Below are 23,708 nucleotides of genomic sequence, written 5' to 3'. Positions count from 1 at the left end.
ATGCGCCTTCTCCCTCAGCTCTTTCTCTGCTGCCTCCCACAAGGAGAAGGCAGCATCTGGGCTTCCTCCTTTACCTGCATTAACCCAAGGGTCAACACTAACGGGGTGTGTGAGGCCAGGGGAGGGAATCGTCTGGTTCAGGAGAGCATTAATTGACGATTAACAGCAGGAGGAGTAATATTTACTTTTTCCCCTCCAGCCACAGGGCCAGCAGAGTTGGGGGGCAGGAGGCTGGGGAAATAAACTGGGGAGGATGTGACCATGCCAGTGGTTGCCCGTGTGGCACAAACATAATATATAATCATGACAATTATTAATTTGGTATTTTTTTAAATAACTTCTCAGGGGAACATTTTGCCAAGCAGCAGAAAGGACTTTTTCCCTATGCCGCGAGTAGAGATGTCTTGCCTCAGCTGCCCATTCAGGCACCAGAGAACAAGCCACACCAAATGATCACAGTTGAGAGAACTGACCCAGAGAAGATGCGGAAGCTGTATGAGTTGATTCCAAACTGGGACTCATGGTTCAAGGGCATGTTCTACTGGGCACTGAAATTAACAAACAGAGCCCTCGTCGAAGAGCTGGAGGGTAAGTAAATGACATCTGGGAAATCAGCTCCCTGTGTGACCCAAGAGGATTCACCCCAACCCCATCCCAATGGGGACACTAGCTTGTCTCACTGGCTTTTATCCCTTGCCCATCACTGGTGTCTGAGCTGGACAGTGGATATTTAAGCAGCTCCCACAATACTGGTGTAGCCCCTCCCCAAAACTCCTCCCTCCTGTTTGCTAATTGGAGTGGTTTCTCCCTCCACCTCGCATGGGTTGGGTCCTGGGTTCTTTACTTTAGCACCTGGTGCCTCCACCCTAGGTGACTCCTCTCCATGCCTGAGACACAAGGGGTGCTGTCCTTCGGGAAAATAACTAATACTTCTTCTCTATTCCCAAGGAATACAACCCAGTACATGAACAACACATTAATACAAGCCCCAACAAATGCAATACCACACTCAAAAAAGAAAAATATAACACAGGGGACTGTATTGGGGAGAAGAAACAAAGGCATTAGAGGAGGAAGGATTAAAGTTAACTGAAATACTAAACATCAACAACATAACAAATTCCCCACCTCCCTGCCTTCCCATTGCACACAACCCTCAGCTCCCTCCCTAGCACCTTTCCAGGCAGACAGCATGCGCAAAATCAGTTCTGCAATGAGTGCTGTAAATGAGGGCTGGGATGAATAAAAGAAAATGCATCCGATGAAGTGAACTGTATGCTTATGCTCAAATAAATTTGTTAGTCTCTAAAGTGCCACAAGTACTCCTTTTCTTTTTGCGAATACAGACTAACACAGCTGCTACTCTGAAACCTAAAAGAAAAGGGTTTCCTTATAGTGTTTTCCCCCCTGAGCGGATCAGAGTCCTCTCCTGGCTGCCTGGGCTAGAGTCCTGGGGAGATTTCCACTGGCTCTAGGTAGCCAGTGCCAGGTTGGCTCTGTGCTAGTCTCTGCAGGGCTGGCATGCCCAATCACATATTAAATCCCCAAATAATTCAAAGTCCCCTTTGTGTGTGCGAAGTGGGGAGTTGAGTAGAGACTCCAGATGCAGGCTGTGCTGCTCCTCCTGTCCCACCTCCAAACTCAAACAGCCCAAACATGAATCAAAAACAACTCCCTTTGTCTCTGAGTCAGGCTGTCCCCTCCCACTGAGGGATTGAACAGTCCTGGCTTCTCATTGGCCCAGCAGACTATTTACATGAATCACTTGATCTCCTGCTCCCCACTGGCTTTTGAAGGAGTTTTGTCTATTCTGTCCCTGCCCTGGACCCTAAGCAGGGTGAGAAATGGTGCCCAGAGGCTCTGGAGCCATTGTTGCTGTAGTCCAGAGGGCAGGACCCCCTAGAGGCTCAGTTTGGTGTTCCAGGAGCTAGCAAACTCCAAAGCGGGTTACTCCGGATGGCGTAGTGTAGGAGCATTTGCTTCATGCGGGAGATTCTTTCAATATGTGGTGCTGTCAGGTCCATTCCAGACAGAGCCTTCTCCAGCTGTGTAATCCAGGGCTTGGCTTCACACGAAGGCCCAGGGCTCAGTTCTGCAGGCAGCTCCTCATTCACATCCCTTGGAATTATGCATGGGGTGATTAGGCCCCAGGGGGTTGCTTTGGCCTGTTGTTCAGGTTAGGGATATTTGTAACATTCACTTAGATTTCAGACCTCTCCCTGGTACCTGCTATCCATCTCCTCATGTGGGCTGGGGCCAGGGTTATTTTTCTTGGCTCTTAGATGCCTCCACTCAGGGTGACTCCCTGCTGTGCCGTATACACAGGGGTGCTGCCCATTGAGAAATCAGTGACCATGCTCCGAGCAGCAAGGAGCATAAAGCTCAGTACACAAGGGACAACAAGGCAATTGAAACAAACCCAGCAAAGGAATGACACAGCAACAATACCAGTAGCACAGAGCGGGGACTGTACTGGAGACATGAACATAGGATCTGGGCAAGGAAGGGGCTAAGGGTAGCTAATAATTAATAAATAAGCCATTTCTTCACCTCCTAACCACAAACTCCTCTAACCTAGCTCCCTCTCTGTACTATCCTGAGGCGGGGGGGAGGGGATACCTAGGGTTGCCAACTTTCTAATCGCACCAATCTGAACACCCTTGCCCTGCCTCTGCCCCTTCCCCAAGGTCCTGCCCCCTGCACACTACATTCCCCCTCCCTCGGTGGCTCACTCTCCCCCACCCTCACTCACTTTCACTAGGCTGGGACAGGGGTTTGAGGTGCAGGAGGGGACTCCAGGCTGGGGCCGAGGGATTCGGAATGTGGGAGGGGGTTGCGGGTTGAAGCAGGGAGTTGGGATGTGGGAGGGGGTGAGGGCTCTGAGGTGGGGCTGGGGATGAGGGATTTGGAGAGCAGGAGGGGGCTGTAGGCTGGGGGGATGGGGCCAAGGGATTTGGAGTTTGGGAGGGGGCTGTGAGTTGAGGCAGGGAGTTGGGGTGTGGGAGAAGGTGAGGGCTCTGGGGTAGGGTGAGGAATGAGGGCTTTGGGGTGCAGAAGGGGGCTCCAGGTTTGGGGGGGCTCAGAGTAGGGGCGGGGGGTTGGGGTCCAGGAGGGGATACAGGGTCTGGGTGTGGGTTCTGGGGTGGGGCCAGGGATGAGGGCTTTGGAGTGAAGGAGGGGGTTTGGGGTTTGGGGGGGCTCAGGGCTGGGGCAGAGGGTTGGGGCACAGGCTTACCTCTGGCGGGTCCCACTCAGCAGTGCAGCGGGGCTAAGGCAGGATAATCCCTGCCTATCCTGAAACTGCGTTGCGCAGGTGCACCCCGGAAGCAGCCAGCAGGTCCGGCGCTAGTAGGCGGGGTGGGAAGGATGAGGCTCCGCTTGCTGCTCTTGCCTGCAGGCCCTGCCCCCCAGCTCCTACTGGCCGGTTCCCAGCCAATAGGAGTGTGGAGCCACTGCTTGGGGCGGGGGCAATGTGCACAGCCTCTTGCCCCCCGCACTAGCACCGGACCTGCTGGTCGTTTCCGGGGTGCAGTGCAGTGCCAGGACAGGTAGGGACTAGCCTGCCTTAGTGTTGCAGCACCGCCGACGGGACTTCTAACTTCCTGGTCAGCGATGCCGACCAGAGCAGCCAGGATCCCTTTCTGACCAAGTGTTCCAGTCCAAAACTGGACACCTGGTCACCCTAAGGACGCCATGTGTCCTGTGATGCAGCATCGCAGTGCTATGGCACTGGCCAGCTTAAACAAATGGTCCCCTTACTTTTTCTTCACCGTGGGTTGAGGCAGGGTCCTCTCCTGACTCCAGCCGGGCTTGCTGCTTCCCTGGGCTGAAATCCTCCTGGAGTCTGGATTGGCTGTTGGTAGCTGGTGCTGGGTGGGATACCCCTCTGGATGCTGGTCATTGCAGATCTGGAGCCGCCTGATCTCTGCAGCCCCAGTCTCAAGCAGCACAAGAATGCCCTTAAGGGGAAGGGGAAATTCAGCAGGGACTCCCTGAGCCACACCGTCTCTCTCCCAGGGTGCAGACTCAAACTGACCTTTCTCTCCTTTGTGTAAAGTCAGGCTGCCCCTCCCTGGCTAGTTTGCTGGGGGCTGTGCTTTGTCATTGCTCCAGGGGTTGCTCCTGAAGACACCTCCCTAACTTGCCCCAGCAGGGATTTCTAGTTTCTTCTGTCCCCACCCCTGACTCCAGGCATGCTGGGAATGGGCTCAGAGGCCTCTGGTAGTCATTGTAGTCCTTTGGGTAGTGGTCCCTCCATGTGTAGGCTGGGGCTCCAGGAGCTGGGAAACTCATGGGAGGCTCCATACCAAAGGGACCGTCTCCATCCCAAAGAGCTCACAGTCTCGATACAGAGCACAGCCAGGGCTGTGGGAAGGACCAGAACACACAGGCCGAGTGGTGGGTGACACACACATGCTAGTGCCACAGGCTTTCCTTTTGGGTTAGTTTTTGGGTAGGGGAGGCAAAGGGAGCTGCGGTGGTGGGGGGGAACAGAGTGAGGGTAGAAAGAGTAAGACTGAAGGGAAATGACTGGGAAGGAGGGGGTAGGAGCAAATTGCCAGTCAGCAAGGGGGAGAGCATGTCCGCAGTAAAAGCTGGAGGAGGGGGAGCCTGATGACATCACCACTGTATGAAGTTCTGTGTTGTTGAAACGGATGCTGTAGTTTCTCCTGCCATCTTGAGTCCCTGCCCCCAGGTTCTGCCCTGGAGTTTCTACTGTCCTTGAAAAGGGGTGGAGGTGGAGGGCTGCCTGGTGACCCGTTCGCTGTCTGGGAAGGGGTAGCCCTGACTGAATCAATTTTCCCCTCTCTTACCCGAAGGTGCAGCTGACAATAGTCCTTTTCAAAGAACTCTCCCATGACACAGGTACTGGGAACTGTCAGATCAAGGTCAAGAGTTAGTGCAGGCCCTGGAAGAGCAGTTACCACTAACAGCCTTAACTCTGCCCCTTCCCTCACACATCCATCCCCATTCACTGAAGGCAAGGGCATGTCTATAGGAGAATCAACAGTCAGGTGATTGCCTAATTGCTGTTCTCTGCTGATTCGGTCTGGAATTCCATGAGTTGTCTGCCACGCTCCCCCTCCCAGCAGCCAGCATCTGCCCCCTGCATTTCCTGTCCTGAACTCTAGCTTAACACTGTTGTGCAACTGTTAAATGGCTGTTAAACCCCACCCCAGAGATGGCCGCATGTCGGTGCTGTGTGAGGGTAGCGGATGGCTGGATTCAGTGGAGAGCAGGTGGCCCTATCCAATGCAGCTGGCATGTCCCCCTGCATGATGGGAAGCTGAGGGAGGGATTGCAGTTCTGAGGCATGATCCATCCTGGGGCAGAGCAGCTTTGTCCCAGCCCCTTCTCAGAGCTGTGGCTAAGGGTATGTCTACACAGGGATAAAAATTCCATGGCTGACTTGGCTTTGTGGGGCTCTGGCTCCAGGGCTGAGCAATAGCTGTGTAGACATTTGGGCCAGGGTGGAGTGTCCCAGAGCTCGGCCTGGAGCCCAAATGTCTACACAGCAATTTTTAGTCTCACAGCCTGAGCCCCATAAGCGTGAGTCAGGTGACCTAGGGCAACCGCGTCTGATATCCTGTGTAGACCTACCCTAAGTGGCCCCTGGACCAGCCCTGAATAGTCTGGCCACTAAACCCAGTGATTCAGTAGGGTTTTTCATGTCTTTTTACTCAGGGGGACATTTTGTTGAGTGGCACCAAGAGCAGCTGATCAAACGAGCCTCCTTGGTGGATGAAGTTCTGGCTCTGCTGTATGGAGATGTGCTGGACAATGAGCAATACATGGAAATCTGTACTGAGCCGGGGAAGATGCGGAAGCTGTACGAGCTGGTGCCAAACTGGGACACAGAGCGCAAGGACCGGCTCTACCAGGCACTGAAGGAAACAAACCGAGCCCTCATCGACAAACTGGAGGGTAAATAAATGGAATCAAGAAAATAATCGTCCCTGGCACCTCCAGGGCACGACACCCCAAACCCATCCCAGAGGGGACACCAGCTTGTCTCTCTGGGTTTTTATTCCTTGCCCATCACTGTGCTATTGGGAGTTGCCCAAGTATCCTGCTTGGGCATGAGTATCAGGTAGTCCCGATAGTGTTAGCCCTTAGTTGAGTGCCTTATGACGATAGGCCCAGATCCTCAAAGGCATTTGGGCTCCTAACTCCCATTGAAATCAGCAGACTTTAGAAGACTAAATACCTTTGTGGATCTGGGCCACGAGTCTGTTTATAGAAAGGAGCATTTCTAAAAACTCCAGCTGTTCCCTGACCCAGCCGCCTCCCAACTGTTTCACTTACCTCTACATCCCTTTCCTGAAATCACCCCAACCTGACCAACCCCTTCCACTGGCTCATCTCATTACAGAGGTGCTGACAGCGACTGTTGCATTAACGAAACAGGATAGTGGAGAAAATAATGTTAAAACAAAATTTTTATAGAATGATTGTGATGTTTTGGGATTCACCATATGCCTTGTAACCTGGGTGTCTTGTAGCTGTGTACAGCTCTGACATCAACAGCCTGCCAGCAGCCCACAAGCCTCACCCTGGCTTTGCCCAAGATGGTTATTCCTTGCAGGCTGATTTTAGTATCCTTTCATTCCCAAATTTTCTCCGAAATTATCCTACTGCAGAAACCAGTCCCTCTCACTGGGCCCTCACAGAGAAAGTGTGAGGGTCACTGCCTCCACAGAGAAAGTAGAACACTCCCAGTTGCACACACTGTATTGGACTTACCCAGCACTGATGATTTATAACAAAAGCAAACCAAGTTTATTAACAAAAGGTCATGGATTAAGTGATACCAAGTAAAAGGGATAAGGTAATCTTGAGGGAATTCTGTGCCAAAAATTAAAAATTCTGCTCACATTTTAAAATTCTGCATATTTTATTAGTCAAAGTAACACAATATAATTACACCATTTTCAATTATTTGCTGACAAGTATTTTGAAATAAATTACCACAATAATTGAAAAGGATGTGATTATATTGTTGTTGTGTAACTGTGTTCTTTTGACAAATATTCAGAAGTTTGCAGAATTTTAAATTTTTTAATTTTTTGGTGCAGAATTTTCTCAAGAATAGCAGAGTTCCGTGTGGCACAATCTGGGTGTCGGCAGCTTGGTGTGGGTCCAGGTGGGATCTGGATGTACAGGAGCTTGTTGGGGTGTTCTGGGTGCAGGGGGAGTGGGACTTGGCAGGGGAGTCCAGATGAAGGTGTTTAAGGCTCAATGGGGGGCGTCTAGGTGCCGGGGGAGTGGGGGTTGGTGTGGGGGGGCTCAGGGTGCAGCTGGGGGGGGCTCAGCTGTTGGGAGTCTGGGTGCGGTGAGCTCCTGATGCAGGGGGTGAGGCTTGGAGGAGTGGGGGTTTGGGAAGCTCGCTGTGGGGGTGTTTCTGCGTGCTACTGATGCAGAGAGGGCTTGGTGGGGGGGTTCCGGGTGCAGGGGTGGGAAGAAGGGTCACTGTATGGAGACCTGCTCCCCCTGTCCATCCAACTCCCCCCACACCTAAAACCTGCTGCTGAGCCTCACCTCCACACCAGGAACCCCAAACCCACCTCACCTCACCTCCTGCACCCAAGCCCCCCGTCCTCCCTTCCCAGTACTCTGGAACCTCACACATGCTCTGTGACTTCTCAAAGATAATGGTTCGTAGGTTGCTTCAGCTAGTTCCTTAAGTACCCTAGGATCAATTTCATCAGGCCCTGCCAACTTGACTTTATCTAACTTATCTAAATATTCTTTATTCTCTTCTCTCCCTATTTTGGCTTGTGCTCCTTCCCCCTTGTTGTTAATATTAATTGTGTTAAGTAACTAGTCACCATTAACCTTTTAGTGAAGACTGAAGCAAAATAGGCATTAAACACCTCACCCTTTTTGATGTCATCCGTTATTAGCTCTCCTTCTCTGCTAAGTAGAGGAGCTATACTTTCCTTTGTCTTTCTCTTTCTCCTAATATATTTAAAGAACCTCTTCTTATTGCCTTTTATGTCCCTTGCCAGGTGTAACTCATTTTGTGCCGTAGTCTTTCTGATTTTGTCCCTGCACATTTGTGCTATTCTTTTGTACTCCTCCTTAGCAATTTGTCCATGTTTCCTTTTTTTGGTAAAATTCCCTTTTGATTTTCAGGCCATTAAAGAGCTTCTGATGGAGGCATATTGGCCTCCTGTTATTCTTTTTATCTTTCCTTCACCTTGGGATAGTTTGCAGTTGTGCCTTTAATATTGTCTGCTGCCACATAGAGAATGCCAGCTCTCCTATACTCCTTTGTCCTCCGTTATATTCATTATTGTCTGGGGATCACATTGGGGAAAAGAGAAATTGAAAAGCCTTGTATTGTTTCCCATATAGAGGACACAAATAAGAGGGGTGTCATATGGAGGCACTACATGGAGCATCCTCCTGCTACAGGCCACAGCACAAGTGCATCTTCCTCAGTTTCCCTTTTGCAGAGTCCCCAGTAACTCCACACCAGGTTCTCTTGCTTCATTAATACCCCTCCTTTGGGCTAGTTTATTCCAAACACATTGTGCAAATAGTCTGAAATATAAGTCCCAAAATATAGTCAATTTATCACCCCAGTGCAAATAGTCCTTAAAATCCCAAGATATCACTTCCACTGACATGACACATACCACATTCCAGCATTTTCCCCCACACCCAGGCTCTGTCAGTCCTCTTCTGTCCCTCTTCTGGGACACTCACATGGCCCTTCCAGTTGAAGTGCAACACCACTTCCCCCAGTGGAAACCCCCATAGCCTGTCTGCTGGGAGATCATCCTCACCAGGGAAGATCCGTTAATGCCCTGGCCCTCTCACACTTCCCCTGGGTCCAGATCAGAGATGTCAATGGGTAAGGCCCTCTGCCTCTCCCCTGCCTTCAGACCTCTCTGACCTTCAATTTAGATCTTCAATTTAGATCCAGCAGGCAACCCCCTCTGCTGCTCTCCTGCCTTCAGCCCTCCATCTCTGGCTCTCTGTCTTGGGAAAGTCATCCAGCAAACCCTCTTGCAGCTCTTGTGACAGATTTCTGTTACCAGTCTGCCTGAGGTGTCAGGTGATCAGGCTGAGGCTGCAGAATTATGGGGAAGGGGATGAAGGAGCACACCAAGTATCTAAGTTTTAAAGCTTTATTAGTAAAAATAATAAAATAACAGCGGAGAGTGCAGGGTGTTCCCCACGTCACTCAAAGGAAGGAAGAAGTGTTAGTGCCCCAAGCCCTAACCCACTTTCATACTCACACATGCACTACCTGAGGCTGGCCAAGCCTGGATGTAACATAAGAAGAAGGCGGGTGGGGGGAAGGGTGGACGACTTGCGTTGGCTCTCAGGAGGGTTTTTAAGTCCTGGGTTCTTTTGGGGGTGGCTCGTTCAGGGACCTCTGTTCCACCTCTGTTCCTGGTGCTCTTTGTACCAGTCCAAACAGGCTTTCTGTGGCCTCCTCGGTTTTCCCAAAACACACCGGATCCAGGGACAAGAAAATGGTTGTTTTCCCCCTGCTGGCCTTCACTGTCTCACTCGTTTTGGTTGCCTCTACAGTCCTATTCAGCTGAATCCTCCTTTCTCATGGCTGGTCGGGGTGGAATAGGCACCCGTCTTTCTTGGCAGGCAGCTGAGAGTCAGATGTGTGCTGAGGCCTTGAGTTGGAGTCAGCGTGTTATCTTTGAGCCCAGCAGAAGCATGGAGTTAACCCATTCTCTTCTCTCTTCCTTCTTCCCCCCACCCCCTTCAGCCTCTCGTAACCTGCAAAGGAATCTTCCACTCCACACTCACACCTTTAACCCTTCCCAACATGCCTTGCGATGCTTGCAACAGCGTTCACAACATACAATGCTGATCTGCCTCCCCAGGGGACTCCCTGAGGGAGGGGGCCATTGGGTTGTGACACTCTCCTGCCTTCACCCTTCTCCAGGAACCATGAATAATCTCCTGGTTCTGGCACTTTTCCTTTTCCTCACTGACTCATCCCAGATCTCCAGCTTAAACAGACTACCCCTCTCTCAGATTCTCCCTGATCCTTTATAGCTTCAGGTTCTGCTCTGCCCTCTTAATTGACCCAACTGGGAGCACCTGATCTGGCATAAGGTAGATGGACCTTCTTTGTTTACATGGGCCAGCCACTCTATGACAGGGGACTTAATAAAGTCTGTAAAATAACTCCTGAGATGGAGGCGGATATTCCTGGCCCTAACAACAGAACAAGGGTTGTTGTAGCCATGTCGGTCCAGGGCTGGTCCAGTAAAAGATATTACCTCACCCACCTTGTCTCTCTAAAAGAACAAGGGGACAGTCGACGAATAAAGGATGGCAAATTGATAACAAATAGAAGGAAATCATTTTTCACACCAGGTGTAATTATACTCTGGAACTCCTTGCCACAAGGAGCCATTGAGGCCAAGAACTTAGCAAGGTTCTCCAAAGGGCTGGACATTTCTATTGATAACAAGAACATTCAGACATATTAATGCTAACATATTTCGGGAGGGATGTCAAACCTCATGCGTAGGACCTAAGACAATCTCTGGCTATAAGTGTACGTCTACACAGAAAGCAGAAACTCCTGGCAGTGAGCCTCAGAGCCTGAGACTACAGACTCGTGCTCATGCTACAGCTCTATAAATAGCTGTGTAGATGTTTGGGCTCTGAAGCCAACTGCCTATGCTTCACACTCCAAGTCAGAACGTCTGCAAGCTACGCAAGCCCCATGAGCCCAAATCTGTAGACCCAGGATCTGAGACTCACTGCTGTGGGTTTCTGCTTGCTGCATAGACATAACCTTAGATATCAGGATGAGACTTGGTGTACAGGGCTAATTACCCCACATCTGAGACTGCAGGGCTTTCACACCTTGCTCTGAAGCATCTGGTTCTGGCCACTGTCAGGGACAGGACACTGGGCTAGATGGACTAGATCCAGCCTGGTGGTTCCTACATTCCTCCTGGCCTGTCCCATTACACAGGCTGTGGCAGTTGCTGCTGTGTTACCTGAAGAAAGGCATGGCCCAGGAGGTTAAATGAATGACACTGTCAGAACATTAAACAGTCAGTTGTGGCCTGGGGGTCTGTCAGCACAGAGAGTTTAGTTTTTTATGGTGACTTACCTGGAGCAATTGATTTGAGTTTCTAGGAGGGCTCCTCGGAGAGGAGAGGTTAACACAAGAGCCTGGCTTCATGAAACAGCTTCCTTTGCATGGAGAGAATGGTCGTTTTGCTGATGGCTTTTATGTTAGAGGAGAGAGAGCAGGACAGATCGAACAGGGGGAAATGGCTTTCCACTTCGGAGCTCACAGGGATGAGTGCAGCCACAGACAAGCACAGCTTTGTCCCTCATCTGGGATGACATCTGTTCTGTGTTGCTCTCTTTCACTGTTCCTCTCTTACGCCGGGGCAGATTATTACTAGGAATTATTTTTTCAGGCCATAGCACCTAAAATGAGCCCCATTGTGTGAAGCACTGTACAGATAGAGGGGAAGAGACAGTCCCTCCTCTGAAGAGATTGCATCAGCACAGACAGGAGGTGGGAGAAGGGAAGGATTATTCTCTCCATTGAACAGGACGAGAACTGAGGCCCTGAGGGGTGGAAAGACTTGCTTGAGGTCACATAAGAAGCTTGTATTAGAACCAGGAACTGACCCCAGGTATCACGTGTCCCAGGGGAGTGCCTTAACCACAAGGGCACCCTTCCAGAGCTGGGTAGATGCTCTCCTCCTGCCGTACTGGTGCTGGTTGGGACAGTTAGCATTAGTCACCTGACATAATACTGGAGAAGGCTGAGATAGAGGGAGGCTGGAGAGGGGTGAAAAGGGGAATGTGAGGTGAGGGGAAAAGAGCAGGAACCTATCACTGCACATCTCGGAGGCTGGCAGATCTGGCCAGTCCGACACCAATGGTCCAATGTCCTCACTGCTTGCGTTGAGGCCTGGATGTCTTTGAGTGCACAAAGCAAAGATCAGTCCTCAGTGCGGTTTGGGGGAGAGAAATGAGAGAGAATTGTTCTTAATGGATGGTAGCATTCTTTGGGGGCGGGGAACACAAACCTCAGGCACGGCCCCCTGCATGCTGGGGAGTTGGGGGCGGGACAGTGACACCTGAGGCATGATCCGTCCTCGAGCTCCCCTGTTCAGGGCTGAGGCTAACTGGCTCCAGGGAACAGCCTGAAATGGCCTGAACAGCTTGAAATAGCACTCAGGGATTTATTGTTTTTTAGTGCCGCTCTGTCCAGAGGAACATTTTGTGAAGCGGCACCGAGAACAACTAATTCAACGAGTCTCCTCAGTGGACAAAGTCCTGGGCCTGCTACGTGGGGATGTGCTGAACTATAAGCAATACCAGAGCATCTCATCTGAGAGATCTGACCTGGAGAGAATGCGGAAGCTGTTCGAGCTGGTGCCAAGCTGGGACACGCTACACAAGGATCGGCTTTACCAGGCACTGACCATAACAAATCGAGCCCTCATTGAAGAGCTAGAAGGTAAATAAATGGAGTAAGAAAATAACCTCCCTCTCCATCCCCATGGGAACTGCCCCCTGAGCCCAGCCCAGAGGAGCACTAGCTCATCTTTCTGTGTTTTTCGTTGAGTAGATGCAGCCAGGTATTCCACTTAAGTGTGTGCACACCAAGCATGCCGGAGCAGGGGAGTTTTGTCTAGCAGTACTCATAGAGGGGTAGCACTCACACCTCACGGCCATAGTCCCTCCCCAGTTATATGAGGTGGCACTGCCCTGACCTACCTCAGTTCCTTCTTACCACCCATAGCGGGAGTCGGCACTCTTTGTGATTTCAAGCCTCACAATCCTCTATTCAGTGACTTTTTTCTAGCTGACTGTAGTTCATTAGTATCCTAGCGTAGTGCTATTTGGACTTAGTGTTAGTTGTACTTTAAGTGTTCCCTGCTGATGCTTTCACCAGGATTTAAACATTGTGCGTCGTGTGTGGGGGTGATCCCCAATAACGATCCCCACACCTGGTGCTTGTTGTGTCTACGTGAAGCCCATGTCAAGGAGCAGCTTTCAATCTGCAGATTGTTCATGAAACAGACTCGTGAGATACCACTTTTCAAGCATTTTCACTTTCTGCTTGTGTTGGGAGCTGTGGAGGAGGTTCCACGGGGTCACTGAGTTCTGAGTTTCTAGTCTCTGTATTTTCTGGTGCCCAAATCCAAGGGAGGGGTAAGACCTGTTCTCAACCTTCGTGGCCTCAACAAATAGATAGATTATAGGACAGAAAATATCAACTTGCCTCTATATAAATCGATGGTACACCCACATCTTGAATACCATGTGCAGATGTGGTCGCCCCATCTCAAAAAGGATACATTGTAATTGGAAAAGGTTCAGAAAAGGGCAACAAAAATTATTAGGGGTATGGAACAGCTTCCTTATGAGGAGAGATTAATGAGACTGGGACTTTTCAGCTTGAAAAAGAGACAGCTAAGGGGAGATATGATTGAAGTCTATAAAATCATGACGGATGTGGAGAAAGTAGATAAGGAAGTGTTGTTTACTACTTCTCATAACTAGAGATCACCAAATGAAATTAAGAGGCAGCAGGTTTAAAACAAATAAAAGGACGTATTTCTTTACACAATGCACAGTCAACCCATGGAACTCCTTGCCAGAGGATGCTGTGAAGGCCAAGACCATAACAGGGTTCAAAAAAGAACTAGATAAATTCATGGAGGAAAGGTCCATCAATGGCTATTAGCCAGGATGGGCAGGGATGGTGTCCCTAGCCTCTGTTTGCCAGAAGCTGGGAATGAGTGAGAGGGGATGGATCACTTGATGATTACCTGTTCTGTTCATTCCCTCTGGGGCATTTGTCACTGGCCATTGTTGGAAGACAGGATATTGTGCCAATGGACCTTTGGTCTGACCCAGTATGGCCGTTCTTATGTTCTTAGGTAAATATATCAGGTACATGAGGTTCCTAATGGTCACTCTATCAACTGTCCTCCCAACATTGTCTGAGAATGGCTGGTTTGCTGTCTTGGACCTTCAGGACACCTACTTTCATGTGGCAATTTTGCCAAACCACGGAAAATTCTTTGAGTCATCTTAGCGGAGCACCATTTCCAGTACACGATGCTTCCCTTTGGCCTCGCTTGTGCTCCTTGGGTTTTTACCAAGTGGATGGCCATTGTTATGGCATGTCTTAGAAAGAAAGGGATCCACATCTTCCTGGATTTGGATGACTGGTTACAGAGGGGCAGATCCAGTGAGTAAGTCTTTTCTCATGTCAACGTCACACTGCACCTATTTGACCATCTGGGTCTCGTCCTAAACACCAAGAAGCCAGCTTCGGTTCTCACTTAGAAAATAGAGTTCATTGGAGCTCTATTAGACTCAGAGAGCATTTCTGCCAAGCAACCATTTTCAGGAGTTTTGCCACCTCTGTCTCAATCTGCAATCTCAGCTTTTCATGACAGTTCAGATGTGTCTGAGGCTCTTGGGCCATATGTCTGCTTGCACGAAGGTGGTCCAGTTCGCAAGGCTGCATCTTCACCCAGTGGTGAGCTGGAGCCGGTTCGCACCGGTTCACTTGAACTGGTTGTTAAATTTTGAAGCAGTTTTGGAACCGATTGTTAAAAATTGATACGGCTCCCTGAGCTCCCGGCCGGGGAGGCTCCCCCGGCCCCTCCCCCGGCCCCTCCCCCGCCTCCCCCCCTCTCGCAGAGCCTCCGCGTGCCGCATCACTGCTGCAGCACTCTGGACCGCTCCTGGGCTGCTCGGCAGCTCCTGCCGCTTTGAGTGGCATGGTAGGGGTGGGGCTGCGAGCTCCATCGGGCGTGCGGCATCCAGACACGCTGCCCTGAGCAGCATGGTAAGGGGGCTGGGAGGAGGGGTTGGATAAGCGGAAGGGAGTGGTTGGAGGGGGCGGAGGTTCTGTGGGGACAGTCAGGGGACAGGGAACTGGAGGGGTTGGGTAGGTGTGGGAGTTCTGGGGGTCTGTCGGGGTGGTGGCGGTGGATGGGGTCGGGGCAGTCAGGGGACAGGGAACTGGGGGGGTTGGGTAGGTGTGGGAGTTCTGGGGGGTCTGTCGGGGTGGTGGTGGTGGATGGGGTCGGGGCAGTCAGGGGACAGGGAGCGGGGCAAGTTGGGTAGGGGGTGGGGTCCTGGGGGGCAGTTAGGGTGGGGGGTCTCTGGAGGGGGTGGGCAGGGGACAAGGAGCAGGGTGGTTGATGGGTTGTGGGTTCTGAGGGGGGCAGTCGGGGGCAGGAAGTGGGTGGGGGTTGGATAGGGGGCGGGGACAGGCTGTTTTGGGAGGCACAGCCTTCCTTACCCAGCCCCCGATACAATTTTGCAACCCCGATATGGCCCTCGGGCCAAAAAGTTTGCCCACCCCTGGTCTAGTTTATTATTTTATTAACAGGGGTCGCATTTGCCTCGTTTGTTATGTTGATATGCGTTTAATAAAGCAATACTTTGTTTCTATTGTAATAAACATGTACAAATGTTTTTTATTTTTTTTATTGTTAAGTATGACTCCCAATGACTCAATGCATTGCCACTTCTTATGGAGAAAGGTACAAAAAATACATACTGTGGCACGTCCTTTAAATCAGAACTTTTTATAGGGAACTGGTTGTTAAGATTTTGGCAGCTCATCACTGTCTTCACCCCCTCTAAATGTGGCTCAGGGCAGTTTACCATCTGACTCTTCACTTCTTGAACAGATTGGTCCTTCCTTCACTGGCCCTGGATCCATCTTCCTTCACTGGCCCTGGATTCCTTACACTGGAGCTGGTACTTATAGAGAACGTTTGTTTGTCAGGGCATTCCTTTCATCTGGCCCTTACCAATCAGGACTGTTGTCACTGATGCCTTTCTGAGAGGGAGCACATCTGGGGTTGCTGAAAATCCAAGGTCTGTGGTCAGAGCTGAAGTCCTCTCTGCATATCAACATGCTGGGGCTTTGGATCATTTACAATGCATGTCATATTTTTTGGGTCCCTGTCAGGGGCTCAGTGTTTCACGTATTTACCAGCAATACCACTGTGGTAATGTATTAAGTGAACAAACAAGGAAGAACACACTCCAGGGTGCTCTGCCAAGAGGCAATCCAGTTGTGGCAGTTTTTCATCAAGGAGTGTGTCACTCCAATAGCTGACAACTTGCCTGGGGTTCAGAATCACCTTATGGACCTTCTCAGCAGGAATTTTTTGCTGAGTCACAAGTGGCCTCTGGATTATCTTTGTAACCTGGGACATTCCAGTGATCAACCTGTTTGCTATAACAGGAAATGTCACTTGTTCTGCTCTCAAGGTAGCCTCAGTCTGGGATCCCTGTCCTATGCCTTCCAGCTCAGTGGTTGAGTGATGCTCTTCTACACCTTTCCCTCAATTCTGATCATCCCACAGGTCATTCTCAAGTTGATGGTGGATCAGGCTAAGCTCATCCTTGTTGTGCCCAGCATATCTGAGGCAGTGCTGGTTCTCTGACCTTCTTGCGCTGTCAGTTCAGTCTCCCATACTGCTTCCTGTCAATCCCGACCTACTCATTCAGAATCACGGTAGCATCTTGTACCTCGCATCTCATGGCATGGCTGCTGCATGGTTGAATGAGGAAGAAGAGCAATGTTTGGCAGCTGTTCAGCAGATTCTACTCAACAGTAGAAAGCCCTCTATCAGGATGGCCTATTCAGCAAAATGAAAACAGTTTTCTATGTGGTCATTGGCCTGCGGAATTCAACTGATGCTGGGTTCCATCCAGGACATCATGGAGTACCTGCTGTTCCTTCAGTCATCGGGACATGTGCTGAATTTGTTGAAAATGCAGTGATATTGGCGTTTCATCCCCCTATTCAGGGAAGATCAGTCTTCTCCAATCCCATGGTAGCAAGATTCTTAAAAGGGCTTCTTTGTCTACATCCTCCAGTCTGAAAGCCGGTTCCTCTGTGGGACCTTAACATGGGCTTTACGGTGCTGATGGGACCTCCATTTGAGCCCCTAGCAACTTGTCCCTTTCCTCTCTTGTGTCAGAAAACTGCGTTCCTGATAGTGATAACACCTGCAAGGAGAGTGTGAGAGTTGCAGGCTCTGATGGCAGGGCCTCCTTACATGCAGTTCTCCACGGGCAAGAGGACTTCTTGATCACATTCCATTTTTTTGTCTAAAGTGGTTTCTAAGTTTCATTTGAACCAGGCTGTGTACTTACCTGTGTTCTTTCCTAAGCCGTATTCATCTCCAGAGGAGCAGCGTCTCCATACATTAGACACCAGGTGATGTCTAGCCTTCTATCGAGAGAGGACTTCTTTGTGTCTTGCCTGGCCTGTTTATGTCATATGCAGATCATATGAAGGGTCAAGCAGTACATTCACAGTCGATTTCTAGGTGGATAACATCCTGCATCAAGACTGGATATGAAATAGTTTGGCTATTCCCCCTCTGTGGGTGCAAGCTCATTCAACAAGAGCACGTCAAAAGCTTTCCTCTGTGATGTTTTCATATCGGACATTTGCAGAGTTCCTACATGGTCGTCCATACATATATTTACCAACCCTTATGCCATTACCACATCTTCCAGGATGGATGCAAGCTTCAGAAAGGGGGGTCCTGGTAGACTCCAAGCCCCACCTCCTGGGGAGGGTATTGCTTGTGAGTCACCTAAGCAAAATACAGAGCTGCATCTACTCAAAGAGGAAGAAATGGTTACTTACTGTAACTGCTCTTCAAAACATGATGCATACGTGTATTTCACGACCCACCATCCATCCCCTCTGCATCAGGGTCTCATCTCTGAGTATTCGGTGTGTAGGAACTGATTGGGTTGGGGCTGCACAGTCTCATGTAGGCAGAGGAGGGGCGAGAGGCATGATGTGCAAGCACCACCCCCCTACTGACAGTGCTAGGCAAAATTCTCCAGATCTGGCATGCTAGGTGTGCTCACACTTAAGTGCAATACACATCTGCATCACATCTCAAAGAACTATGGTTACAGTAAGTAACTGTTCCTTTGTACACCTCGGCCCTCACTGGTTTCAGGACTGAGCAAGGATTTTAAAGCAACCCCGTAGGGCCAGGGCAGGAGCTGCAGCTAAACTATAAATCACCCAAGGGGGTTAATCCCTAGTTTAACTGCATTAGTAACCACAAATGTATTTACAGAATGGCACCACTTCTGCAACTTCCAGCTGGCCCCCAAGCTGGCCTCCTCACCTCTCTCTGTAGCCCTTCCCAGAAATCACCCCAGCCTGCCCCGCCTCCAGTATTCCCCCTGGATCATCCCTTTACACTGTGCTGGGAGCTCCTGGAACAATTAGTGCCGAACCTAGCAATGTGGTTAGCTCAAACAGCCTTAGCTCTGCCCCATCTCCCCCCCCCTCTTCACTGAAGCCAGTGACATTTAAGAATGAACTTCACAGTCTTGTCCTTAGGGGAGAGAGAGATTAAAAAGTCATCGGCTGATTCACTTAGGATTCTGTGAAAGGTCCTGCCCATAACCTTCCTCCCCAATAGCTAGAACTGTTCACTGCTGTTTTAAATTGTGCTGCGTTGTTGTGTGGTTGTTAGAGTTGCCAGGTCCTGTCCCAGAAGTGGCTGCATGTCAGTGCAGGGAAGTGTTCCCCATCTGTACTTCCTTTGAAGCACTTTGAGATTCCCCTGGGTAAGAGGAACTGGAGAAATAAAGAAGCTTTGTTACCAAGGACCAGATCGTGTCCTGTCCCTGCAGTGTGTGTGTGTTTGGGGGGAAAAGAGAAACTTTCAGTCATGTGCCCTGCACTGGAAACAGTAAGCCCCTGCGCTTAGTGGAGCAGAGAAACTATTCACACCATGTGCTCCAATGGAGGGACCATGAACCCTGAGCCACCATCTGTCCTGGAGCTCCCCCTGGGGGCAGGGCAGCTTTGCCTCAATCCCTGCTCAGGGCTCTGGTAACTGTCTGAAATAACATGGTGATTCAATTCAGCAATTCCAGGCTGTTTAATTTTGAAATGTCTTTCTCTTCAGGGGAACATTTTGTCAAGCAGCACCAAAAGCAGCTGATACAGCAAGTCTCTCGGGTGGACGAGGTCCTGGCTCTGCTCCACGGGGATGTACTGGATGATGAGCAGTACCGGAGCATCAGAACCGACCCAGTGAGGATGCGGAAGCTGTACAAGCTGGTGCCCAGCTGGGACTCATGGCGCAAGGACCAGCTCTACCAGGCACTGAAAGCAACAGACGGAGCCCTCATCGAGGAGCTGGAAGGTAAGGAGCTGTAATGAAGATAACAACCTCCCCCAGCTCTCCCAGGGGTGGCACTGGCGCATCTCTCTGCGTGTTTATCCCTTGCCCATCATTATGGTATCAGGGATGGACAAGGATTCTAAAGTAGTTCCTTAGTGCCAGGGCAGGAGCTTTGAGTGAGTTGTTAATGACCCAATATGATCAACTCTTCATTAACTGTTCTGGGGTCCCAGAGAGAGGAGGAGAGTTCCCCCATGGGTGGGTGACTGTGGGAGCTGGATCGGGGCTTTCATGGGCTGGGAAAGGAGGCCACCAGGATGGGGGTGGTTCCTATGGCTGGGGGAGAATCATGCCCAGTTTCGCATGCCCACTCTGGCTCTGAGATCTCTGTTCCACTAAGTCAATCCTCACTTTCTGTATCCCACTTGCTCTCTTTCCTGCAGGTGCTGATGGCTGGGACCAGGAGTTATCTGCACTAAAAACCAGTGCAGGAGCTACAGGTGAGTCAAATCACCCAGCAGGATTAACCCTTGGTTAACTACATGGAGGGGCTGAGCATATTCACCCACAGAGCAACACAGCTTCTATAACCTACTAACAAGAGACCAGGCCTCCTCCCTGCTGCCCTGTCACCCTAAATCCTCCCCACTACATCCACCCCGTCCTGCCAGGGAAACACAAGGAAGGCAGCATGGGCAATTTCAGGGACAATTTCAGGGGCACAGAGGGGCTGTTTCCTCCATGCAACCCTGAGGCACAAGAAACGCCAATGTGGTCAGGGAGGAGGTGGGGCTCTGGCCTTGTCCCCACTGCCCCATGGAGCTGGCTGGGTTCAACAGAGAATCGGATAGCCCCATCCAAAGGGATCATGCAGCTGGCATGTCCCCCTGTGTGCCAGGAAGCTGGGGGAGGGGCTGTGACTCCTGAGGCATGATCTGTCCTGGAGCTCCCCCTGGGGCAGGGACAGCCCCCAGTAGCTTTGCCATTAAATTGAGTTATTCATAGGTTTTTGTGCCCTTTTCCCAGGAGAACATTTTGTTGAACGGCACCAAAAGCAGCTGATCGAACGAGTCTCCTCGGTGGACAAAGTCCTGGATCTGCTCCGCAGGGATGTACTGGAGCCTGAGATGTACCGGAGCCTCAGAACCAACCCGGAGACCATGCGGAGGCTGTATGAACTGGTGCAGACCGGGGACAGAAGGTTGAAGGACAGGCTGTACCAGACACTGAAGAAAAGAAACAGAGCCCTGGTTGAAGAGCTAGAGGGTAAATATATTGAGTAAATAAAATAATCTGTCCCTGTGCTCCTGGGGACAAAAAAACAAAACACCATAAGCAGCATAGCATACTGGAATAAATAGGATGCACAGACTATATATGGTTACAATAAACTACTTAAGATACACACAGAGACTTCTCATACGCATGTATAGAGCTTTCAGTATGCGGTTACAGTAGAACATTGAATCCGCAATGATGAAATACACAGAACTCTATACATATGTATAAGAAAACATTACAATATTACATATAACGAAAAACATCTACTTCTTAATACTGACACTCTGTGAATGTTGGCCAGACAATTACAGAATGGGTGCACTCAATTGCAGACATCCAGCTTTATTAGCAGACACACCCAAGCAGTCTTATAAAATAGAAAGGAAATTAGACTTACACTCCTTCACCAATCCCTCTGCCTCACCTCAGTTCCTTCTGCTCTGTCTGCCTTTGCTACGATCTTACTCTCTGTCACTGCTGCTTCTGCCCAGTTGCCTTCTCCACTGCTGTTGAGCTTCTCCTGTTGCTTCTTTCCTGGTCTCTTCCGCTCTCACGCACCCAAGGATACCAGTCTGTCAAAGCCTCATTATATTCAGTTTCTGGCCTCCTCTGATTGGTTAACCTTTCAGGCTTGGATTAGCATAGCCTCCTCTGCTCCTCCCTATGTCGGTGGCAACTGTCCAGCCATCACTTCAGCCAAGCAGGCGGTCGAGCTTCATATGCTGGTTCTGAACGCACTTATACAGTTTTTGTTAAGGACAAAGTATATCTACACCTCATCCGAGGTTTCCCTCTAAAGTGGTATCTGACTTCCATATTTACTTACCTATGTTACACCAGTTTCAAATAGGTAAGAGGAGAGATATGAGAAGGGCCTTGGCATTTTACATTGACAGGTCTAAACAGTTCCATTTGTCAACCCAGCTATTTGTTGCAGTCACAAAGAGAATGAAAGGTCTCCCAGTCTTGACTCAGAGAACTTTGTCATGAATAGCCTACTGTATTTGCTTATTCTATCCCCTGGCTGAGGTAACCCCGCCAAGCAAAGTAAGCATACATTCAACAAGATTGCTTATGCATGTTTCTATCCAGGATATATGTAGATCAGCAACTTGGTCTTCATTCCACACGTTTGCATCCCATTATACCATCACTGAACTGTCTAGGGAAGATGCTAAATTTGAGCGAGTTATCCTCCAGTCTTAATCAGATAGACTGCCATCCCTCTCCCTGCTTTTATGGCTTGTGAGTCACCAAGATCAAAATGCATATGTGCCATCACTTGAAGAAGAAAAAAATGGTTACAGACTTGTTCCATAATTATTCTTTGAGATGTGTTGCACATGTCCATTCCACAACCTGCCCTTCTACTCCTCTGCACTGCAGTTTTGTGGCAAGAAGGAAATGATGAGGGCAGGTATGGCTCAGCCTTTTATACTGGCATGCAGTGGGTGAGTGATCTCAGAGGATGATTAAGTTGCCCTAATGGATACCACTGAGGGAAAAATTTCTGATGACTGTGGATGGCGGAGGCACTCACCAAGAGTGTAATGGAGATGTGCAACACCTCTCAAAGACCAACAGTTACAGAACAGGTTAGTAAACTTTTTTTCCTTTAACAAGGTATCACCATGCATAAAAACAAAACACAGACAAATTCCAAAGAATGCAGCACAATCCATGGTGTGGAACTATGGGTGAGCATGCTTATAGTTCATGTAAAGGAAGCTGACCTGAGCTGGTTTTTCCTATGCTCTCCTGTAGGGGGAGCAGAGTGTCTCATTTTTCTAGGCCTTCTAGCTCTGAGGCTCACAGAGAACCTTTAACTCAGTGACTTCATGTTTTTAACTCTTTCTCTCAGGGGAACATTTTGTTGACCGGCACCGAGAGCAGCTGATCCAGCGAGTCTCCAATATGGACAAAGTCTTGTTGCAGGTCACAACAAAGCCTGGGCAATGCGGGAGCATCAGAACTGAGGACACGGACTCAGAGAAGATGCGAAAGCTGTATGAGCTGGTGCCGAGCTGGAACAGAGAATGCAAGGACCGACTCCACAAGTTGCTGAAGGAAACGAACTGAGCCCTCATCAAAGAACTGGAGGGTAAATGAATGGAATCAAGAAAATTCCCTCCCACTGCACTCCTAGGGACCTGCACCCTGAGTGCATCCCAGTGGGGTATTTAGCTCATCTCTCTAGGTCTTTACACCTCAAGCACCGTGGTGGTATTGGGGCTGGCCAATTTTAAAGCAGCCCTAGTAGGACAGGAGCTGTAACTGATGTATAAATTGCTATGGGGTGTTAACCCTCACAGAATAGTGCCGCTTCTGCAAATCCTAGCTGTTCCCGGAGCCAGCCTCCTCCCAGCTGCCTATCCTCCTTCTGTGCCCCTAACTCAAATCACCCCAACCTGCCTTCCCCTTCCAATATTCCTCCTGGATCATCCCAATATGCAAGTGCTGGGAGCTGCTGGAGCAAAGGCAGAAGTTAGTGCTGCACCTCGATACGCAGCCTTAACTCTGACCATCTCCTCAACTCACCATCGGCCCCAGAGACATATCTGAGATCAATATCACTGTGGGGGACTTATCAATTTCTCTCTACCCTGCTGATGCAGCCAGGAGTCCAGCAAAGGTCCCATCCCCACTTCCCAACAGCCAAAACCTGCTCTCTGTAATTCCCGTCTTAAGTTCTTGTGCTGTGTTGCTGGGTGGTTGTTAAAGAGTTTCAGTGCCCTGCCTCAGAGGTAGCTGCATTTCTATAGTGTATGAGTGGTCCCCATCTTTACCACCTTTGTAGCTCTTAGGGAGTCACCTGGATAAGAAGGACTAGAGAAATAAAGGAGCTTTGTTACCTGGGCCTGCATGCTGCCCTGTCCATGTAGCGCGCATGGGGAGCCCGAAGGGACCTTCTTTCCTTGTGCAGGTGCCAAGCACAGCACTGAGAGGAGCAAAGGGGGCTGCTCCCTCCATGTGACTCTGGGGAACAATCCACCCCATAGCACTGGCAAGGAACAGGGAGGAGGTGAGGCTCTGGCGCTGCCCCCCGGCCCACAGAACTGGGTGGGTGTAGTGGGGAAGCAGATGGGGACCAAAGGGATTGTTCAGCTGGGCATGTCCCCCTGTGTGCTGGGGAATGGGGGGAGGGGCTGTGACCCTGGAGACTCGATCCCTCCTGGAGCTCCTCCTGGGGGCAGTGCAGCTTTGCTCCAGGCCCTGCTCAAGGCTCTGGGTAAACGACCTACAATGGGATCAGTA

General features: G+C 50.1%; 1 protein-coding gene across 1 annotated transcript in view; it reads left to right on the top strand.

Moving 5' to 3' along the window:
- Nucleotides 1-23,708, top strand: part of LOC119566347 — a 36,951-nt gene that overhangs the window by 13,069 nt on the left and 174 nt on the right. Inside the window, exons 2-8 of the mRNA XM_037898999.2 lie at nt 346-588; nt 5,686-5,925; nt 12,215-12,478; nt 18,954-19,193; nt 19,616-19,672; nt 20,199-20,438; nt 22,315-22,554. Of these exons, the coding sequence (XP_037754927.1) occupies nt 346-588; nt 5,686-5,925; nt 12,215-12,478; nt 18,954-19,193; nt 19,616-19,672; nt 20,199-20,438; nt 22,315-22,532 (1,502 nt within the window). The 3' untranslated portion in view covers nt 22,533-22,554. The remainder of the gene's footprint in view (nt 1-345; nt 589-5,685; nt 5,926-12,214; nt 12,479-18,953; nt 19,194-19,615; nt 19,673-20,198; nt 20,439-22,314; nt 22,555-23,708) is intronic.

This window comes from Chelonia mydas, chromosome 6 (genome assembly GCF_015237465.2).
Source record: "Chelonia mydas isolate rCheMyd1 chromosome 6, rCheMyd1.pri.v2, whole genome shotgun sequence".
Classification (NCBI taxonomy): Eukaryota; Metazoa; Chordata; order Testudines; family Cheloniidae; genus Chelonia; species Chelonia mydas.
The sequence above is the reverse complement of the archived record's forward strand: the minus strand, read 5'-3'. Positions and strand labels throughout refer to the sequence as shown.